General features: G+C 42.5%; 1 protein-coding gene across 1 annotated transcript in view; it reads left to right on the top strand.

Moving 5' to 3' along the window:
• The first annotated feature begins 588 nt into the window (after window positions 1-588).
• The window catches only part of ETFB (electron transfer flavoprotein subunit beta), a 510,595-nt gene continuing 493,134 nt past the window's right edge, over window positions 589-18,049 (top strand). The window contains exon 1 of the mRNA XM_086929920.1: window positions 589-736. Within this exon, the coding sequence (XP_086786046.1) occupies window positions 683-736 (54 nt within the window). The 5' untranslated portion in view covers window positions 589-682. The remainder of the gene's footprint in view (window positions 737-18,049) is intronic.

Raw genomic sequence — 18,049 nt, 5'->3', positions numbered from 1 at the left:
GACGACGAAGTGTCACTCGTACAGCTTCCAGTGACACCTAGTCATAACCAAACTCCACACATTAAAACGTCACATGGAATCCGCTATCAGCCTGCAGAGTTGGCAGCTGTGATTTATGGCTTTCGAATGATCTTGGCGTATTTCAGGAAAACAACTCTTTAGCATCACTTCTCCCTCAAGAAAGAGCAAAGGCAACGTAGGGTGGAGTGAAAATCCTGTTTTAGTATTGTAAGAGGTAAACATAATCTCTACAAAACAGGAAATTTAAGAATCTGCAAATGGTAGCTAAATAAATGTTCGTCACCCAAATAATTTTAATGCATTTTAAAATAAAATATTGAGTAATATTATTTAGGTCAACTGCAAAAAATGGTATATTTTTAGTAGGATTTCTATTTTGATATCACTGTACATAAATCATGATACTGAAAAGTCCCTTCAAACATGGCGACCCTGCGTACACAATAGCAACAGCTAGTTTTGTCCGTCTTCTTGCTCTATGCCGTCAACTGGTAACATTGAGCCCATTTGCTTCGACAGCTCGCAGACTGGCTCGAGACCGGGACGCAAATGTAGGGCGGGACTACCGGTCATCTCCTGCACAGTGATTGGGCTGTTTTTCCACGCATTGCACATTGCCCGTAGGTCTTCCTCGCTGGTTTCCGGTCTCAGGGTTGTCAAGATGTCGTTGCGGGTACTTGTTGGGGTGAAGCGGGTCATTGATTACGCCGTAAAGGTGAGGCATTACGGGAACGTTTGGGACCCACGTGGCGGGATGAGGGAACTTTCTCAGCAGCGTACTGGTCGTGCCTTCCACACTATTCCTCACAAAAAACTTGACCTTCATCTGATTCATGTATGTTCAATAAACATAAGCACGTGAGCAGTACACCCTGTCAAAATAGCAAAGGGTAGGAACAAACAGCACGAAAGAAATGAAGAAGTGACAGGAAGATTATTAAAATAGATCTGGTTTGGGATTAAAATGTTAATGTTTTACAGAAAAGTGTCTGGGCGACTTCGTAAGACTATAAGTTCATGGGCTGCACTATTGACAGTTACGTGAATGAGGCTATATATTAAGGTATGATGGCCTTGATGAACCGCCAAGCATCCGTTTCAAACCTTCATCTCATTTTTTAGCCATGTCATCCAATTAACAGGCAGACACGACCACTACTTAAAAACAACGTATTACTTCCCCATTCTAATCCATTCCCATCCTTTTATCTGTACTCTAAACTCTGCTAAGCACACACGAAATCAAGAGCACAAACCTAACATAACTAATGCACAGAAATGTAATTGTCTACTATTAATCTTTAACCTGGGGTTCTGGAGTAGTGTGCCGCTGGTTGCTGAGCACGTCAATACCTTGTCAGGGGTAGTAAGTGCTATATAAATAAAAATTGCAAGATGCATTTACATGGTGCACAGTATGGACCGTTTCCTCTCAAAGTAAGTATACTAAACACTTTTCCAACCTAAAAGCAGCAGGTGGTGGACAGTACTGGGTCAGTGGTGTGGCTCACTGGTTAGAGGCGGCAGACCCGGGAGCAGAAGTCGGCCCGGGACCAGGGTTCAATTCCCGACGCGACAGGGTCGTGGACCAGGGTCAGCGGACTCGACAATTCTCGCATCGGTGCCTACTCTAACCTGGGGTCCCACTCGACAATTCTGGGCATTAGCTTGCCTAATCTCCACAACGGCGCCATCAACGCCGGGGATGCCTGGCTCCACCTTGGGGATTCCCAGTAGGGACCATCCCACAGGGAAAGCCAGGACGGGTTACCCAGCGGTATACAGCGCCGGGACGCCCCTTTGCTGGGGCAGCTGTGCGCTTTACAAGTATACAACATTTAACATTTTTTAGTTCGCATGTACAATCCTGTCTCACTTTCCTTTTCTTTTAAAAGTCTACTAAAAATGTAATCTTCTCCACCCTTTAATGCCTTTTGCCCAGATTTGAATTATCTGTGCTCACACTGAAAGGTATTTAGCAAGGTGTCTAGTAAGGTAAATTAGGTGAATGAAAGTTAACACCAATAACAAGAGACAATGTGCTGCAAGGTTGTGCACCTGTTTGCAGTAGGTACGGAAACTCGACGACGCTTCTGGTGGTGGCTGTTACATTCTCTTACTACTTTGTGTCTACTGTACCTTTAATACTGGTGGAATGTTGGTTTGGCTACTTCTCTGTGTATTAGAATGTAGTATTCAGTTGAAGCTGGGCTATCCATCTAGTGATATCTTAGGGTCTGTTACCATATAAATAAATTGCTAATTACTTCAGTTTCCTGTGATTCATCTTTACAAAAGTGACGACGAGGGAGGAAACAACCCATTTCGACCCTTTGATATCTTCAAATTTCATGAATTATTTTTTTTTCAAGAAAAAGGAAACCAAAAGACGTTTCAGAGGTAAAAATGTAACAGCGAGGAAAAGACTTATTTTTTTTTTCTCAACCCAAAGAACAGTACCTCAGGAAACAAACGGGAACCAACCTTGGAAATTATTTCCTTTTCAAACGGCTGGTGAGTTTGAGAGACTTTTTCGTTTGACTGTTTACCATCGTTTCAATTTTAACTTCTGTGCTTAAGAATGCTATGAAACAACGCTTGCTTAAAGAATTGTACCCTTATTTAAAATAATTCGGTGTACCTCTATTATGTTGCCGATTTTACCTACGTTTCATTGGAAGTTATGTGCAACTCTGGTCAAGGCAAAATAAACATTGAGCAGTTTGCTGCATTTTTCGCAATGCTAAGCGTCTTTTGAATTCTGCACGAGCAAGGTGACACAAGCCTACCTTCTCTGGAACTCTCTCCGTGTGCTCGTCACAGCCATCTCAACGTCACACAGGAAAAGAAACAGCGTCAAGCGGATGTGAAACAAGGACGTTACACTAAGTGGCAGCCATCTAATGTTTACCTCCTTGTTACTAAGCAACTACCGAGCAACGCGTTATAGCAAATATATGCGTGTTGTGTTCGGATTATTAAAAAAGAAAAAGCGGACAACGTCAAACAGCAACCATGACATGATTCTGCATAATGTATTATGCAAACTTCAAAAGGCTGGTTTAACTGTTGCTGCTGAGAAATGTAAATTTGCTACTAATGAAATTGAATATCTTGGGCACACCTTATCTGCCGATGGTGTAAAACCAAAAAAAATCTACTAGATGCCATCAAGAATGCCCCGTCACCATGTGATAAAGATCAACTTCGCTCATTTTTAGGACTCGCTGAGTATTATTCCAAATTTGTGCCAAACTTTGCATCTAAGGTTTTTTGTTTAAGATTATTAATGAAAAAGGGTGCAAAATGTTTGTGGAGCACTGAATGTCAATCAGTTTTTGACGATGTAAAGAAAGAGATTGCAAATGCAGTTGCACTTAAACATTTTGATCCCAACAAAAAGTCGATCATTGTGGTAGATGCTAGTGCATATGGGCTAGGAGCTGTTTTAATGCAAGGCAAAGATAAGCTCGAATGGGTTGTGGCTTTTGCTTCGCGCACATTGAAGGGTGCAGAACCTTCGTACTCAGTTATAGAGAAAGAAGCTCTAGCTTGTTTTTGGGGTGTGAATTATTTCAGGAATTACGTCTGGGGCACTAATTTTGAATTGAGAACTGACCATAAACCCCTTGTTGATATTTTTTTCTACTAAGGGTGCAGGGAAGGCTACTCCTACAATTGCTAAATGGATTTACAAGTTACAAGAATATGATTTTTCAATGGAGTATGTACCTGGTATCAAAAACGTCAATGCTGATTGTCTTTCTCGTCTTCCAGTTGGCAAGGATGACAATGTGGTGGACCAAGATGAAGACTGGTCAATTGCTACTGTTGATGAAGCTTGTAAGGGTGCTATCAGTTTAGAAGTGTGGAAACAAGCTGTTCAGGATGATGTTGTATTGAAGGAAGTGATTGCACGTTTGACATCACCGTGCAATAATTTTTCTTGGAGTGATTCTGACTTGTCTGAGTATAAAACAGTATGGGCTGAACTCTCTTATGATCTCGTGGTTGGTGTAGTTAGAAGAGCCGATAAACTTGTACTACCGTCTTCTTTGCGCAGTAAGCTACTGGATCTTATGCATGAGGGACATTCAGGCATGTCCGGCATGAAGAGAAGATGTAGATGTGATTTCTGGTGGCCAGGCATGGATAAGGATGTTGAAAGGTGTGTGAGGAATTGTGCTGCGTGCACATGTAGTGATAAGTCTCATGTTTCCCAAGAAACTACAATTAGTTCTGTTCCGTTTCCAGACAAACCGTGGCAGAAATTGGCTATGGATATCTGTGGTCCGTTTAGCATTGGTAGCATTGCTGGGAAGTTTGCTATTGTCCTAATGGATTATTACAGTAAATGGCCAGAAGTTGCTTTTGTCAAAGAGGTTAAGGCTTCCAATGTTGTAAGTTTTTGTGAAGAAGTTTTTCATAGAGAAGGTTTTCTTGAGAGTATTACTACTGATAATGGCCCACAGTTTATTGCTTCAGAATTTCAAAGCTATTTGCGTTTGTGCGGAATAAAACACATTACCACTGCTGTTTATTGCCCAAGGGAGAATGGTATGGTAGAAAGGTTCAATCGTGTTTTAAAGGAATGTATTCAGTTAGCTGTGACGGGTGGAGATGATTGTAAGGTTGCTGTCAAAAATAAGGTTTGGAGCTATAGGAATACCCCACATTCTGCTACCTTGGTGTCTCCATTCCATCTTTTAAAGGGACGTTCAGCTGGTAATAAGGTGACTCCTGCATGGATGCTTAAGATTTCTGCTTCATTTATAGATGGGTTGCACACCTATCTGTGTCCTGTAAACCATTCTCATCGTATTATTTCACAAAGCGTGCTCATGGTAATGTGCCCAGCCCCAGTGGCACGTATAATGAAACATCGCAACTGTGGGACATAGAATCATGCCCCAAACCATGGCACATTAGCTGCTACTTATGTAGTAATTATCATTCATTTTTCACCATTTTAAACCATTTCCCTCGGTATTCTCATATTTTCATCTTTTTTTTGTAGATCAACAGTTTTTAGTCCGCATGCAAGGAAATGCCAATTTCCTGAGTTTCTCTTATTTCTGATGGGCCATCCGAACCTCTTCTTTCAAAAATACGCGCTGAAGCAGATTTCATCCAAAAAGCAGTTTATTAATAACCCAATGCATTTCGGGCCTCGTTGGGCCCTTCGTCAGGGGTAACTGGAAAATTAATAAAACAGGTATTGTAAAACACTGCGCCACTATACATATCAATTGTACATATTCATTAGTTGTTTACTCATTCAATATAATAATAATAAAACAATGCTATAATCTGCGCTGCTGGAACTGAACATATTAACAATTCCTATCATAATTGACTTGCTCCTGGTTAGGTTTTATCTATTAGTAAAAACGTCCATCAGATCGCCTCTTAACCCATAACTATACGTCTACTATACTCTCCCCTGCTTTTCATGTTTTAGGCCCATATGCTGAGTTCCGTACAACATTCCTAATAAAACGCTTATCCCTCGGCTTTCAATGATACCAAATGATTCCAAACAGGCGTCCTGCCCTCCATCCTTCCTGATTACGTCGTGCGCCTAAGATTATTTGAACACTCGACAGTGTGCACTAAACTTCACATCCTCCTGCTGAAGGTATTTAAATGCGCTATGATGCGTGCTTCTAACAAAGTTAACCTGCACATATGCTCTCAAAATATCAACCTCGGTATCGTCCAGATTACTCCCCACATACCTGCTAACAAATAAACGTGCGTCTCTCTCCATGTCCAGAACAAAATGCAACTCGATGTACCTCCCGCCCTTGTTCTTAAACACACCAACCATCCCTCCTCCCATATTTGCCCTCCCATTTCAACCACGTTAATCTGGACGATACCGAGGTTGATATTTTGAGAGCATATGTGCAGGTTAACTTTGTTAGAAGCACGCATCATAGCGCATTTAAATACCTTCAGCAGGAGGATGTGAAGTTTAGTGCACACTGTCGAGTGTTCAAATAATCTTAGGCGCACGACGTAATCAGGAAGGATGGAGGGCAGGACGCCTGTTTGGAATCATTTGGTATCATTGAAAGCCGAGGGATAAGCGTTTTATTAGGAATGTTGTACGGAACTGAGCATATGGGCCTAAAACATGAAAAGCAGGGGAGAGTATAGTAGACGTATAGTTATGGGTTAAGAGGCGATCTGATGGACGTTTTTACTAATAGATAAAACCTAACCAGGAGCAAGTCAATTATGATAGGAATTGTTAATATGTCCAGTTCCAGCAGCGCACATTATAGCATTGTTTTATTATTATTATATTGAATGAGTAAACAACCAATGAATATGTACAATTGATATGTATAGTGGCGCAGTGTTTTACAATACCTGTTTCATTAATTTTCCAGTTACCCCTGACGAAGGGCCCAACGAGGCCCGAAATGCATTGGGTTATTAATAAACTGCTTTTTGGATGAAATCTGCTTCAGCGCGTATTTTTGAAAGAAGAGGTTCGGATGGCCCATCAGAAATATGAGAAACTCAGGAAATTGGCATTTCCTTGCATGCGGACTAAAAACTGTTGATCTACAAAAAAAAGATGAAAATATGAGAATACCGAGGGAAATGGTTTAAAATGGTGAAAAATGAATGATAATTACTACATAAGTAGCAGCTAATGTGCCATGGTTTGGGGCATGATTCTATGTCCCACAGTTGCGATGTAAGATTTCTGCTTGTCATAACTATAAAGAAAATCTTAGCAGTAGGATGAATACATACCAGCAAAAGTATGTAGATAGGCACAATGATAAGATTAAGAAATGTGTGAACAATTTTCATGTTGGTGATTTGGTGAGATCTTCACGTTTTGGGTTATCAAAAGATGGTTCTTCCAAATGGTCTCATCCCAAGAAAGTGTTAGATGTGATGGGTAACTGTGTACTATTAGATGATGGGCGTAAATGGAACTTGTGCAATATTGTCCAATGCAACGATCTAGAACGTGATCTATGGTTGAATAAGATGCGTGACTCTTCTGTGTTGAAGTCAGGTTCAAATACAGTTCTTCCTGCTCAAGTTCAATCCATGTCGTCTGATCTTCCTAAAGAAGATATTCCCAAGCCGTGGAGATTGTCAGGACGTATTATTGTGAAACCTGTTAAGCTTAATGATTACATGTTGTAATATGTTGTAAATAGTTGATGATCGCTTATCATATTGTATATAGTTTTATTTTTTTATTTTTAGGAAAGAGGATGTGATACATTCTCTTACTACTTTGTGTCTACTGTACCTTTAATACTGGTGGAATGTTGGTTTGGCTACTTCTCTGTGTATTAGAATGTAGTATTCAGTTGAAGCTGGGCTATCCATCTAGTGATATCTTAGGGCAGAGGTCTTCAAACTTTTCCAGGTTGAGCCCCCCCAGCTGAATTCCCCCAGATGTTGGGCCCCCCCACCACCCGACAGAAACCTCGGGAATCCGGCACACCACATGATCGACTGCCACGAGCACACCACGGGCCATATACGGCAAACAATGCTCAACACAACAAGAGTGCCTAGCAAACTGCAGGCCTGTGAGTGGGTGTGACAAAACGACAGAGGCGTACCAGACAGCTCAAAACACAATCCTCCAAGACAAAATGTGCGCAAATTCTCCCCACTAGGATGCCCTGCCTTACACAGGACACAGATCAACAACAACACCACCAACATGAATGTGACGGGTGTGCCGGTGCCCAGCCACACCTAGACTCTCAATCTGTGGGTGAATCCCTGCCACTGCCATCCTCAGGCTGTTCTCCACATCCAGTTCTAAACGGTACCTAGTCTTCAACACTGCAAGTGCTGAGAACCCAATCTCACAAACTCCCCAACAAATAAACAAGTACATTGCAGGATGTAAAGCACCATGCACAAGTGAACCAAAGGGAGGACCGCAGTGATGAACCCACTATAGGGAACACACTATGGGTGCTTCACCAAGCGGAACCCAAAACATGGAACCCGACCTTGCCCATGGGGGCCCCGCATTCAAGTAGCAGCTGGACGTCACGCAAAATGTCACACGCATGATGCATAGATCCCACACATGAGCACACATAGAATACAGAACAGTAACACATAGGCAAGGGAGCAGCCAAACAATTCAAATACCTTCCACTCTGAACCACAGCTCTCATGGCACCAAGAAAGCAAAGGAAGTCATCACAACCCTCCCCATCCATCATGTACACCTTGTCATCCACCAACTCCCCCACCATTCATTCCGTCCCTCCATCTGAGCCCCATCCACATCCAAACCCCTTCAACCACTTGCAAACCCATCCACCTTACATCCCTCCATCCATCATCCCACCTCTTCATCCATCATCCATCCATCCCTTCACCCAATCTATCCCCTCACCAATCCATCCACTCTTCCACCCATCCATCCACCCACTCATCCATCCAACCATTCACCCAAGCTATCCTCCCACTCGTCCATCCACTCCTCCACCCACTCCTCATCTCATCCATCCACTCTTCCACCCATCCATCCACTCCTCCACCCATCCACTCATCCATCCAACCACCCACCCTCTCACCCATCCAGCCATCCCCCCACCCACTCATCCATCCACCCAGTCACTCATCCGTCCACCCACTCAACCCCCCACTCATCCATCCACCCATCCATCCATCCCGCTCTCCACCCTCCCCCCTCACTCATGCATGCACTCTCTGACCCATCCATCTCCATGCTCCTCTCCTCACCCATCCATGCACACACCTGCCCATCCACTCTGCCAATTATTCATCCATGTCATCACTCATCCATCCATCCTCCCCCTCTCTCTCCATTCCCCCCTCACCCAGCCACCCATCCCTCCATCCACCCTTCACCCATCCACCCACTCATCCATCCACTCATCCACTCATGAATCCATCCATTGACCACTCATCCACCCCTTCACTCCTCCATCCATCCCCCGTCCATCCACCCTCCTCAATCACCCATCCATCCCCCACATCCACCCCTTCACTCATCCATCCATTCATCTATCCCTTCACCCATCAATACATCAATCCATCCATCACCTCTCTCATCCATCCACCCACCGACTCGTCCACCATCCACCCCCCATCGATCCATCCACCATTTCACTGATCCATCCACCCCTCCACCCATCCATCCATCTACCCTTCCAACAATACACACATCATCCACTCCCATCCATCCCTCCACTCATGCATCCTCTCTCCCACCATCCATTCACCCCTTCACTCACCATCCATCCCCTCACTCATCCATCCACCCCCCACCCATACATCCACCACTCCACCCTCACACCTTTTATGATTAAAATTCGAATCTGCAGACCAACATCCCTGAACACCGGGTGCCCACACAAAGATCCTCATGAGTTGAGGACCGCAGACCAGAGCCCACTGTCCCGATTCATGGCCCAAACCCGGATTGCAACCTCTCCCTCCCTTCCCAAAATAACTGAAGGACTCCCGCCCCCCCCCCCCCCCCCAACTCCCCCTCACTCCCACCCCCCTGAAAGGCTGGGGCCCTGGACCAGAGCCCACCCTGCCAGTGCCTCAAAACCTCTGCAAAACCTTCTCTCCCTTCTGGGAAGAGCTAACTCTCCCAGGAGGGGGTTAATTCACAGAGCTGTCAGCTTCAGCTGCAGTGGGAGGCAATGGGTCTCCTCTGCTAAAACTGAAAGCGTGTCTGTTTGTTTGCTTTTGTTTTTAGCAGAGGAGACCCCTGCCTCGCACGCTGTCGACTCCGTGAATTGGCTCCCTCCTGGGAGAATCACCCAGACAAAGAAACGGGCACAAAGGGAAGATCGAAGTGGAGCCCGCGCCCCCCCTGGGATGGCGCCACGCCCCCCTAGGGGGGCGCGCCCCACAGATTGAAGAACCCTGTCTTAGGGTCTGTTACCATATAAATAAATTGCTAATTACTTCAGTTTCCTGTGATTCATCTTTACAAAAGTGGCAATATGCAACTAAGTCAAAGGGAGTAGGTAATTTTAAGGGTGAGAGCTGTTATGTTAATAAAACCACCAAGTTGAGCGCAGGTGAAAGTGACATTTCGAACTGTTGATTTTTCTTGCCTGGTTTTTGGAATAGTGGAGCTGTGGAAGTGAGAGTTGGTGGTAGTAAGACAGTGTGGCGTATGCATGCTAGTGCCTTTTTTGTAAGGATGGCCTAATGACTCATAATTGCCATGTCTTTTGCAGTAGAGAAGGATGGTTGCAAGCGTTGGGGGTACACGGGTAGAAGTGGCTGATATCTTGCAGAGCCCCAAAAGTATTATGATAATGAACATAACCTAAACTATTGACAGACCCCTTTGGGGAATAGCATTTTATAACCACAGGCACGAATGTGAGACACAGCATTACATATTTGAACATTACACTGGCTATAGCATTGTATACGTTAGACAGCATTGAAGATTAACAGCCAACTACAGTGTGCTTGTTTATTGTTAACACTTTGGATGCAGCACTGCGTATTCATAGGTGATCCTGCATGACACAGCATCACATGTTCACACATGACAAAGTTGGAACACAACATTGTATATTCGTAGGCCACCGTCTGGTAGAGCACAACATAAAATGTATTATTATTATTTGATTCAGACCTCAACTGAGGCCAACAAATACATAAATCTAGAAAATATATAATTGTATATTTTTTAAACATCTTTAATAACTCATTATAAGCTTAAACTGGTTAATGCAATTTGGGGCCCGCAAGTACATAATAAATGAAAATAGTTAAAAAAAAAACTCTTTAAAAACTTAAACAAGTTACGGGAAACAAATTCATTTGGGGGAGACCTACACATCGTAATTACATTTTTAACTAAAATTGCGTTGTATCTTAAACAAATTGGCTTTATGAATCGTCGCCGAACCTCTAGCAAAATCAGGTTTGGACAGATTAGTAGTAAGTGATCTTGTGATCCACCATTACACTAATCACAATTACCTGAATAATTTTCAGGGGAGTTCCATCTGGCGGAATAAAGGGAGAATTCCTAATCGCAGAAGGATACAGCGCCTTACTTTGTGCTCTAACTGGAACTGTAGATAGTCCTCAGGGTTTTATATACTATGTTTTCCGCATTTAAAAAAAAATAATACTTTAATTGAATACAGTATTCCTTATCTAATTCAAAACGTATTCTCTGCGTCATGTTTTAAAAAGAGCTTCAAATGAGCTGGAGACCAAGCCTGCAAAAGTGCTATGGTGCATTGGGATAACTCGAGGGCTATTTTAAGGTTCCTATTAAAAGTATGCTGAGCCGATTCAACTCAGTCTCAAACTTTAATATATATCTTAGGGTGGCAGGCACTGAATGTAAAAGGTGAAAGGCCCACCTTATAATGTTGGAGATGGCGCGAGTGAATATGCTCGTTAAAGAAAGCTCGAGACGTAAGGTTTGTACGGGGACTGATAGGGATACTTTTAACAGTTTCTATAGGATAATCCCTTCTTTCTCTTTTACTGGTTGCCAGGTTTTAATTTTTATGTATTCCAAGGCATAAGAATAGGATAGGTGAGATTTTCATACTGTAGACCTCCAACAGGGATTTAAAATGTCTGTTGCCAGTAGAGCAATAAAATCTCAACTGGCATGAGAATCTGCCTTTTGCCCGAGTTGTTGAAGATGGGGAGCATTTTGTAAATTATCCGAAAAGATTGGGCCCAAGTATACATATTCTTTCACCGTCTCGATAGGGTTACCTCCCAGTTACCATGTGAAAGGCAGAGATTTCCTTCTTCCTCTGAAAGGTAACATTTTGGTTTTAGATATGTTAGGAACCAAGAAATTTTCTTTTGCGTATTGGTTTAATTCATTTAGGTTTCTTTGTAGGCCATTTGGGGTATGATTGAATATAACAATATCATCAGCGTACATTAAGCAATGGATATAATTTTGTGCTAATTTTGGGAGGGGGGGGATTATTAATTTGGGAAAAGCACCCTGGTAGGTCACTTATGTAAATAGAAAATAACATGGGTGCAACCTTGTTTCAGTTCATTCATTGTGGGGATTGGCCTAGTTAAGCCCTTGTCTTCCCCCATTTGAACTCTACACCACGTTGCCGTATGCAGGGAATAAATTATTGTGAGGAGATCATTAGGAATCCCCTTATAGCTTTTTCTATAATGTTGGTCTATCCACACTAACGAAAGTTAATGTTAATGAAACTTCTAAAGTGCGCGAATCCCCTGGGGTTTCTTGGCGCTGAACTAGAACGCAACCCTGTGAGGAATGGAAGAGGAAGGATTAGTTTAAAACAGCCAAGCTTTCTTTCAATTCTTTTCTGAAGGAAAAGAGACAGTTGGCCTTTCTCATATAAGCAGGAAGTGTATTCCATAATTTGACCGCACAGTAGGCAGTACTCCGAGCTCCCCAGCTCGCAGTTTGGATCCTTGGTACCAACATTAGTCTGGCATTTGTAGATCATAACTGTCTGCCTGAGTGATACCATGAGAAGAGGTGTTTAAAGGCACCTGTCCTGTCCCATTCAGTGCTTTATAGGCAAGACAGAGTACCTTAAACTTAATACGTTGCACCACAGGCAACCAGTGGAGCTTCTGGATCTCTTCTTTGATTGATTGGTACTTGGGTATATTCAATAGGAGCCTGGCTGCAGCATTTTGCACCATCTGAAGTTTCCTCAAATGTTGTTTCTGTAACCCAAGGTAGAGGCCGTTACAATAATCTAACTTTGACAGCACCAAGGTTGTTACAACTGTTTTCCTAAGATCATAGGGAATGTAAGGCATATCCTTATTGTTAACCTGAGAAATCAATAAAAGCGCAGTACACTATTTGTGACTTTCATATTACAAAGTTATCAAGAACAGTCTGGAGTACAGCAATATTGTCCGAAACTGAATATTTTGGGCAGAAGCTAGCCTGTGTCATAGGAAGCACAATATTCGAGAATGCCCAGTCTTTTAGATGATTTAATACGCATGCTGCGAAGATCTTTCCAGTGGCAGCTATTTGTCTCTAAATAGATGGATTCTGGAGCCTTTTTTTAAAAGGTGTACCACGATGCTCCCACACCAGGATTTTGGTATTTTCCCAGTTTCTAAACCATATTGGAATAGAGGGGTTACAAATTTGCTCCAGTCTTCCGGGTTTGATTGTAGAACTTTGATCGGGGTATTGTCTGGACCCATTGCTGCAGATGACTTAGCAGATTTAATAAAAACGGTCATCTGTGTAAGCGTTATGGCTAACAGGTCCTGATCATATTGGCCCCTTTTGAAAAGGACACTGACAGGGAGAGGCTTGATTTTGGATATTAGATTTATATAATTTGACAATGTGTTTTTCCCATTCGGGTGATGAGACTGGTGATGCTTGAATTGATTTCCTTATCCCCATTTGCGAGGCTACTAAAATCCAGAATGCCTTGTTATTTCTGCGTTTTACTGCGGTATGGATATCGACCCAGTTTCTATCTTTTTTGTTCTTTCTTTTCTTTCTCTTTTTTTGTTGGCGGAATTTTTTCAGCTTTATTATTTCTCTTTGTCTGGTAGAGCACAACAGATATTCACCGGCAGCCAGGTATGATGCGTTTAATTCACATTTGCAGGCAACAGTATTAGAACTCTGAATTACAATTTGTAGGTGACACAGATAAATAGAAACACATATTCGCCTGGGATAATGTGGGTCCCATGTCACGTACTCGCAGGCGACAGTGTGGGAAAGCGCCATTACATTAAAAAAATGAAGTGTCAAACTATTACAACACAAAGGCTGCTATCCTGGAACATGCTGATCATAAACAACGAAGTTGTCACTGTTGCTGTCACAGTGGTATAGCATATAAAACACCATGCAATAACATAATTTGAAGTCTTATTCATCTAAAATCATTACGTATAGCTGGGCAATAATGTGTGACACAGTTTCATGTATTCACAGTTAAATCCCCATCTTTAATAGATTTCACCATGGCAAATTTCTATCTTGTGTATTAAAGCCTGCTTTGAAATAAAAAATCAATAGAATTTTCAAAACAGGTTCCCCTTTTTCTCGTATTGTTTAACCCCTTCGAAGCTAATGACGAGCTGGGCTCGTCATGGCGCTTACCTGCCGTGCGCGGATGACAAGGCCAGCTCGTCATGAATAATGGTTATTTTGGTACTTCAGCGCAGGACGGGAAAACGCCTAGCAGCCATGTGGTTAAATATCAGTCCCACTGAACCAGTGATCAATTGTTTACTTCAAATATATAAATCCTGTTTGAATGCACATCAAAAGGTTAGGGCTATAACACACTGCTCCGAATATTTTCAGATAGGCCTAGCGTGGGCATTCACCAGTGTACCCAGTGATGTGATGAGTAGAAAGTTGTCAGGGTAATCTGCAGCTCATGTTATTGTGAATCAGGTAAATGTGGCATATCATAAAATTCAATTGGCAATTTCTGCTTCTTTACTGCTGTTAGCAGGATTCTCTCCAGCTCGATACATTTGTTGCAAAATCTCTTGGAATTTAGTGTCATTACCTATCATATACTTTTCTCACTGAATTTTCTCTCTATTTCAAATGACTTTGCATTTAATCTGCTCTGGACTTTGAAAGTTTAAATAGATCTTAACTCCAGAGGCAGCAATTACCCTCTAATTTGGGACTTATTGAGCGTCCACACTAGCTCACCATAAACACCTTGCTAAGGAAAGAATATATTAAACACTGCGAGCCATGCCTAAATCTATTATCCTCAGCGGGAATATTATTTTGAATTCAGCACTTTGTAGTAGAAGGTTGGTTTACTGTATGCAAATTTAGGACGCTTTCACATATTTTTTTATCCATTACACTGCTTTGAAATGCTATTGGCTCAATCCTGCAGGCTGATGCAATACTGTCTACATTAACTGAAAATACCTTCTCATTTTTGCATTAAAATGACGTGACAGAAGCATCTAGAGTTCCAGTTGGCTATCAGTCAGGTCAGGTTATAAAGTCATCCCTTAACAGTCGCACTGTCACCATTGCCTCATTCAGAGGATATCCACTGACTATCAATTTCTATAAGTACACTGAAGTCCCTACTTATAACTACTCTCTGTCATTGGATACGTTATCTTCCCAACATTTCCACCTGGGGTAATTTTTCTGGTTTAAGGTAATTGTCCTTAGTGTGTCTCTGTTGGCGCAGAACTTATGGAACATAGAAAACATCAAACCATAAATATCTATGGGGTCCACTTCGCCAGGTCTGTCAAGGATGAACAGTATGGACAAGTTCACAAACTATACAAATTCTTCATCCCCAATCTTTGAACGCTAGCCTGCTACATTTTATTACTCTTAAAGATTCCACCCTGTTGGCTATTAAAACATGTATTTTATTCTCAAGAAACTGACCGTTTCACCACTTCTCAAGACCTATTCTGTCCGTGGATTTAAGTTTAATACCTACTTCAATCAATCAGGGAATTATGAAGCGCGCTTCTCACCTGTGAGGGTCTCATGGCGCTGGGGTGAGGGGGAGGGAGCAGCTCAGTGCTTATTTACTAGAGGCTGACATTTGTCAACCCCAAGTCTGATTTTGTTGCTATTGTGCGCTACCGCAGCTCTTATTCTTTCATACCATTACCTTTGTTCAATTATCAGATAAGATTTCTTCCATATCAATAACCATTGCTTGTTGCTGGTATGTATATGCCCTTACTGGGTGGCTGAGTGAGCTAAAGAATGGTGATGGATTAAACCCAGATCAGTTGACTGGGGGTGAGTGTTTGATTTGCTCAAACGCTCCGTCCATCATCTCCTTCTGTATCGCTTTGTTCGCCCTAAGTTGGCAGGGTATGCTCAGACGTGAGTCCCTTGCTCACTTGGCCACTGGATTCAAGATAGCCTGGCTGATGAGGATTATGAATCCGAAACCGGTCCCAGGATGCTTGTTTCCGGTCCAGGGAAGACATGGCTTGGCAGTTCAGGCTGGAGTGTTCCCATGAGGCACAGGGTCAGACTTATTTGCATATGGTCATGTCTGAACTGGGGTGGCTGAGTGAGCTCAAGAATGGTGATGGATTAAACCCAGATCAGTTGACTGGGGGTGAGTGTTTGATTTGCTCAAACGCTCCGTCCATCATCTCCTTTTGTATCGCTTTGTTCGCCCTAAGTTGGCAGGGTATGCTCAGACGTTAGTCCCTTGCTCACTCGGCCACTGGATTCAAGATAGCCTGGCTGATGAGGATTATGAATCCGAAACCGGTCCCAGGATGCTTGTTTCCGGTCCAGGGAAGACATGGCTTGGCAGTTCGGGCTGGACTGTTCCCATGAGGCACAGGGTTAGACTGATTTGCATATGGCCATGTCTGAACTGGGGTGGCTGAGTGAACTAAAGAATGGTGATGGATTAAACCCAGATCAGTTGACTGGGGGTGAGTGTTTGATTTGCTCAAACGCTCCTTTCATCATCTCCTTTTGTATCGCTTTATGCCCATACTCTCTCCCAAATCTGCCTGGTTTTAAAAGTTCAATCTGCATTTTCACCTTTTTTTGAGGAACACCTCTACAAAATCTACCCTTTCTTTAGCCCCCTATGTTAACATTTCTCAGAACTAGCACCTAAAGTAGCAGCATAATTTAATTTCTTTTCAAATTTAGGCCCTCTTCTCTTCCTCCATTTAACAAACTATAGGAAAAGAGTCCATACTCTCTTACATGATTATGCCCAGTGATCTTTCTAGTAGCGTATCTACGCTTTCACCACTCTCCCTTCCTTTCCCTGCTGACTATCTGGCTACAGGCCTTGGTTGAATCCCTAGACAGGCACCATCCAGGGTTTGGATGAATTGACCTGGAGCATTGGTATTGGACCTGCTCACTGCTCCTTGAGTGCATCTCTAAAAATCTATATCTTTAAACGTGCCCTTTCATGTGCAAGTGCTTTTCTTCTACACTGTAGTTTTTAAAATGATCTGCTTGTATTTTTTATTGTTTTTATTAGGATGTTTGTTTCTTGATTTACTTAAAATATACCAAACACACGATTCATGAGGCGCTTGCTGTAATATGACCTGTTGCAACAATGGTGCATAGGTAGAGCGTCCTCATTCCTTATGCACCTATCTATGTGTAGATGCATCAGCCATAATCAGGGTGCGTCTCTAGATGTTGTTCTTGTATGCCAGATGAGATTACATACGTTCTGTTACTTGGCGTTTGTGTAGTGCGTTTAACCCACAGCATGAACTTGTAGCTCTTTAGGTTGTTGTTGATGTGTGATATCAAACAACTTGAGTTTTTGTGTAGACCAGGGTGTATGTGTTTGTTGCAAGGCACCCAGCTTATTTGTGGCCTATGGATACAGATAAGGTTGAGTAGATATATGATGTATGAACAGTAATGGAAAAAGTGTTTCCACCAAATGAGTAAATTCAAAACCTCCTTGCCGCACATTTCTGATAAAAATCGGGCTTTGATAACATGCACAATGGTTAATGCTTGCCTCAATTACTCCACACCCTTTACACCGGCTTGTCTGATAACCCTGTGATTGGACTACACAGTGCCTGAATGCTGCAGTTTGTACCATCCCTAGACTGAGGAAATGACCATGTGTCCGCAACCCGTACAACATTGCATTGGCTCCAGGTGTCCGATCACATTCACTTTAAACATTATATGCCTGGTTTATAAATGCCTTCATCATATGTCACCTTAGTTCCTGGTATCCAAAAACAAGCTACAGGTTTACTAAAGCGAGTTTCATGGCATCGGCAAAATCATGTTAAGTACCCTAAGATGCAGTTTGACTATGAAGGCTGGGCCCCTCTGTCTCCATTCAAGGTCTCAGATGTAGAACTAGTTATCACTAGACATTACTCACTCTTACTCAATTATGGCCTTCATGTAGAAATTGAAGGCTTAAATGTTTTGTTCGCAGTGTTGAGACCAGTGCCAAGGGACCTTTAAAGGGGTTGGGCAGGAATGAATATTGCAAATGGTGAAGAGTGTGATGTTACTAGGGTTAAATGT

This window comes from Lissotriton vulgaris, chromosome 7 (genome assembly GCF_964263255.1).
Source record: "Lissotriton vulgaris chromosome 7, aLisVul1.2, whole genome shotgun sequence".
Classification (NCBI taxonomy): Eukaryota; Metazoa; Chordata; class Amphibia; order Caudata; family Salamandridae; genus Lissotriton; species Lissotriton vulgaris.
Note: the sequence above shows the minus strand (reverse complement) of the source record. Positions and strands in the feature narration are given on the sequence as shown.